This window comes from Lottia gigantea (genome assembly GCF_000327385.1).
Source record: "Lottia gigantea unplaced genomic scaffold LOTGIsca_263, whole genome shotgun sequence".
In the NCBI taxonomy this organism is placed as follows: domain Eukaryota; kingdom Metazoa; phylum Mollusca; class Gastropoda; family Lottiidae; genus Lottia; species Lottia gigantea.
The window spans coordinates 77348-82861 of NW_008708812.1; the positions used below are offsets into that span (position 1 = coordinate 77348).

At 28.7% G+C, this 5514-nt stretch overlaps 1 protein-coding gene across 1 annotated transcript; it reads left to right on the forward strand.

Moving 5' to 3' along the window:
- Positions 1-4940: 4940 nt before the first annotated feature.
- LOTGIDRAFT_70599 (hypothetical protein) lies at positions 4941-5153 on the forward strand (the record flags this gene model as incomplete). Its single annotated transcript, XM_009056141.1, has 1 exon — positions 4941-5153. A coding segment is annotated over one exon (213 nt), but the record flags the coding sequence as incomplete, so codon positions are not given.
- Between the last annotated feature and the right edge of the window lie 361 nt (positions 5154-5514).

The following is a 5514-nucleotide window of genomic DNA, read 5'->3' on the forward strand; positions in this document are numbered from 1 at the left end:
ACATTCGCTACAAATAAATAGATATTGAGTAAAAGTGGTGGTTTTTGGATTTGGAAGTGGCTAGCTGTTAGCTGTATCTGTAGCTTGAATTTATTTTTATTATAACCCCAAATATATCTTATTTTTTAAATTTACACTGTTTTACCTATTATTATAACACACAATTAATTTAGATATTCATTTTATACATACATATATATATTATATATTCACACTGGTTCAATATTCCCTGGTATATTTGTAATAATATTTTAATTCGCGCTGATTTTTAAAAAATTTTTTATTAATATTTGTGACATATACAATTCAAGGAAATTTGGAAAAATCAATTTTAAACGATAAGGTCTTAAACATTTGACAAAAATTTGGATTTCGCCAACAAGGTAACGAGATAAAATTACCCTTTTGGCAAAATATAAAATGCATGTTTAGCCCTATTCGGTATTAATATTAAAATGAATGCTACGCGTTCATATCACGAACTGTTGCATCTTTTGAAGCTAACATTGTTGAGTTTTAGGAATTACATGTACCTCTAATACTTAATAAATGCTGTAGTTTTTGCATCTTTTTGGCTCACTTTATGACGAGTTTCTTACCACCTTCTGGCAATTTTTGAAGCCAAATGCTAGTATTTAAAACTTACAAGACTAAAAAATGAAATTTTTTACCCTTATTGTACTTTTCAATGTTATTGAGTTTTACGCCCTACTCTGTGCACATTATTGAGCCAATCGACCTGATTGCTATCTCTGAACTATAGCGTGCAATGCACCTGTGACAGAGTTGTGAGAATAAGTAGGTTTATATAAGAAGTATTTAGTATGGCTGTAAATAATTGACACGAGTGAAATGAATCGAATAATCAGATTAATTATTATAAAATCCAACCAGTGAAATAAATTTATTATTTACGCTGTAACAATCAGGACTGGATTGCGTGTTTTCATTCAGGGTTTTTCTGGGTTTGTCAATCGACATCTCATTGAATATAAGATTCTTTTCAGACCTGACAAAGCTAATAATATTTTATTAGATGTTCAGGTAGACCAGCTAGGCATCTTAATCTCGGACTGATACTGGGAATTTCAAATTGAATTGGCGGAATCATATTTTAAAACGATCTTATAATGCACTGGTCAACTTACAAAGATTTGATCATATATAGAACTTTGAAAAAATTACATACATTTGTAAAAAAAAAATGGAAAATATATCAACATATTAAAACGCATTTGTCGACAATCCTGAAGAAGCTAAATAAAGATAAATTAAAATGCATATTAATATGTTTGAGTAATGGACTATGGTCACGATTAATGTGCTGGAGATTAAGTTTTTATCTACGACTTTTGAACCATTGTAGTCTCTGACAATATATGATTATAATTCTACTATCAACTACAAGTTATTTTACAAACACTCTTTATTTTTAATTCAACGTAAAACTAGCAATCACTCACATGCCGGTAAAATATGTCTATAGTCAACGAAGCTAATCAGAAGTAAATGGTTTTTAATCATATAACACATTGCACTTCATTTTAAAGTCTTAACAGATCGTGATTTGGTATTTAAAAAATCTGTTACGATATCAGAACATTTTAATTTTACAAAGTAGCAGAGTTATATGCGTTGTAACATTAAATGAAACATGGACATTTTTTAAAAGTTAAAAGCTATAATGACGAGGGGTAAAGCAGGTATTGTTCTGTTGACACGATGATCATCTATTAAATGAATTTCTATTTGAGATAGTGAAATATCATCAGTTAAATTGAAATCTTCAGGTTTTTATCAATCATTTTATTCCGTGTTTTATTTTGAAGAGAAAATAATCACCACCCTACATATCGTTGTGTTTTAGATTGATGGAGCAATTCTTCTATATTAATATAAACTTTATGTAGAATATATCCTTGATATAAATAAATAGAAACTATCCTTGGTAGAAACTATCTGTTAGTAGAAACTATCCTTGGTAGAAACTATATGTTAGTAGAAACTATCCTTGGTAGAAACTATCTGCTAGTAGAAACTATCCTTGGTAGAAACTATCTGTTAGTAGAAACTATCTGTTAGTAGAAACTATCCTTGGTAGAAACTATCCTTAGTAGAAACTATCTGTTAGTAGAAACTATCTGTTAGTAGAAACTATCTGTTAGTAGAAACTATCTGTTAGTAGAAACTATCTGTTAGTAGAAATTATCTGTGTTAGTATAAACTATCTGTTAGTAGAAACTATCTGTTGGTAGAAACTATCTGTTAGTAGAAACTATCTGTTAGTAGAAACTATCTGTTAGTAGAAACTATCTGTTAATCTGTTAGTAGAAACTATCTTGATATCAATTGTTATGGATATAAAATTAGCAACTTAGAAAAAAACAGTTGATTCGTAAATAAACTTATTTAAAATGATAAACATACCAATTATATTGAAGATAGCAATGTTGCCTCTTACAAGGGACTTTACACACGTGAAAACTAGAAAGAGGAAGTTAGGTCAACCAAGCATAAGCTTTTTCACTCTATACAATTTTAGCAACATTCAGTATTCAGCATTATGTTAAAACATCATGTTCAGTATTCAGCATTTTGTTTAAAATTATGTTCAGTATTCAGCATTATGTTTAAAACATCATGTTCAGTATTCAGCATTTATGTTTAAAACATCATGTTCAGTGTTCAGCTTTATGTTTAAAACATCATGTTCAGTATTCAGCATTTTGTTTAAAATTATGTTCAGTATTCAGCTTTATGTTTAAAACATCATGTTCAGTATTCAGCATTTATGTTTAAAACATCATGTTCAGTGTTCAGCATTATGTTGAAAGTATGTAGAATTGTAATCGGTTTATTATAAACACCCAGTAATATTATCAATAAATACCAGAGACAGAATAGTGTGACTGTCATTTAAATCATCTTAACATCATCTTACAACTTAACGATAACATAGTAAAACAGTTGGTCATGATAGAAGGCTTACATTACCTGAAAAAAGACAATAAAATATAAGATTAATTTCTGATACCAGTCAACAAAGATTTACAATGGAAATATCATTTCAAGGAATTTTTAAACTAAAGTGAAACTGTTTGATAAGTATTTCTTTTTTGTCGCAAGGTGATTTTAAATCATAGGTTATTATTTGGCGAATATTTGTTCACTATTTGTATATTGTATATTTACAATAACCACGAGATATGTAAAGAATTCATTCCATGTCTACCTCGTTGATTTTGTTGGCATTCTGAGTAATCGATGACCGTTCTGATGTGTTTTTCGTTTTCTACTTATGACAAGAAAAAAATAATATTTCCAACATACCGAATAAAAAATATCTGAAATTTTAAGAGATGATTTTCATGTAATAATTTGTAGAGTTTGTTTAATCCAGTCACAATTATTATCTTATTTGTTCCCATTCTTCAACCAATATTTTATTTTAAACTATCACTGATACTTTTCAACATGCTCAACAAAATCTCATTATTTTAAATAAGATAACTATAAGATAGCCTGGCTGCCAGGATAAAATGTAGAATATTATTGATAGAAATCGTTTCTGGAGTTTTTTGTTAAAGAATATGTTCAGAAAGAAACCAATTTAAATTGTGTCATGCGATAGAGTATTATCTAACCTTGTTCAAAATTTAATACTACTGCAACCATCTCAATGTTATAGTCGATTTTATTGATACAAAAATTAATTAGATTTTTAGAATCAGTTTGAATGTAACAGTTTAGGAGATATAAGTATATTACAAGATAGTAGACAGATAACTAACAGATAAATATTATTTTTTAAATATTCCATACTTAAAGTACTATTTTATAACCATGTAATATATAAAGAAAAACATTTTTACTCCCTTTTTTAAATCCTAAACACAATATAGTTAAAATAAGATCTATGTACCTATGTAATTAAAATAAGATCTATGTACCTATGTAATTAAAATAAGATCTATGTACCTATGTAATTAAAATAAGATCTATGTACCTATGTAATTAAAATAAGATCTATGTACCTATGTAATTAAGATAAGATCTATATACCTATGTAGTTTTAACTATGGAAGATTTGATATTTATTCCCTCTCTTTATTCTTCACTGTTTTTATCTAAATAATTAGAATAAAAGAGAAAAGAAGATTTGTTAGAAAGATAATTATTAAGATTGAGATATTCATCCATATCAATTTACAGAATGTAATATTTCACTCAACGTTTAGAATTAATAATAAAATTCATTAAAAAGCCTCAAATCTATTAATTTGGTAAACTGAGTCGTAATGATCATTTAAAACAATGATACAGTTTTACAATCAACTATGAAATAACTTTAATAGGAAACTTAATATTTCAAATCGACAACCTAGATATCTTTATTGGAAATTTTATAGCCTTTTGTGATTCATTATACATTAAATACATTATTTACCCGTTTGGTTATTGTTTTAAAATTCCATCTGTATAATAAATAATTACAAATTGTATCATTTTTTTCATTATTTTTTTTATGTTTGATTGTTCTTTTCATTTAACATTGTACACTTATTAAAACAATTTCTTACTATTTCTGTTGAAATCCGATCTAAAAAAATATTTACTATCAACAGAAAGGATTTAACAACTTTTATGAAGTTATACAAATTATACCAATGATATTCTTATATTTCATTTTTTGTATATTTTCAGCATCACTCCAGAGAATGAGGTCAGCATCACCAGTTTTAAGATCACCAATAGGTTCTCCACCAATGTCGAAAACACCAACTAGACGTGATGTAGACATGTCTTCATCAGACGAATCTAACTCTTCACCCAAATTTTTAATACGCGACACGTCGTCCCCAGGTGGAGATTCTGATAAAATGGACCATGATGATCTGGACCATGATAATGATGACGATGATGATGAGAAAAGAAAACAAAGAAAAAAGAAAACAAGGACTGTATTTTCTCGAAGTCAGGTTTTTCAATTAGAATCAACATTTGATATGAAGAGATATTTGTCGAGTTCGGAACGAGCTGGTTTAGCAGCTTCATTACATTTAACAGAAACACAAGTCAAAATCTGGTTTCAAAATCGCAGAAATAAATGGAAACGACAACTTGCAGCAGAAATGGAAGCCGCTAATATGTCACAAAGAGCATCACATCGTATGGTTCGAGTTCCAGTTTTATATCACGATAGTAATTTCTCATCCAATCATCGATCAGAAAATATTCACCGCGGATCACCTCCACCATTATCCAATCAAATTTGTTATCCCCATTATCCCCATATTTCTTCATTACGATCTCTACATGGTACAGTTTGAAGATAGATAAGATATATATATGGTAGAGCGTTATACTGGAAATAAATTGTGGCAAGGGTTGGCGAGGCTCATCTTGTCATCAGTTTATAGATGCCCAGTTGATATCGATATGCTATTTTGGTGCAGCAAGAGACGGGAATTTATTCAGAGACCCACTGTGATAAACTGTGACTGCTAGAAGCTG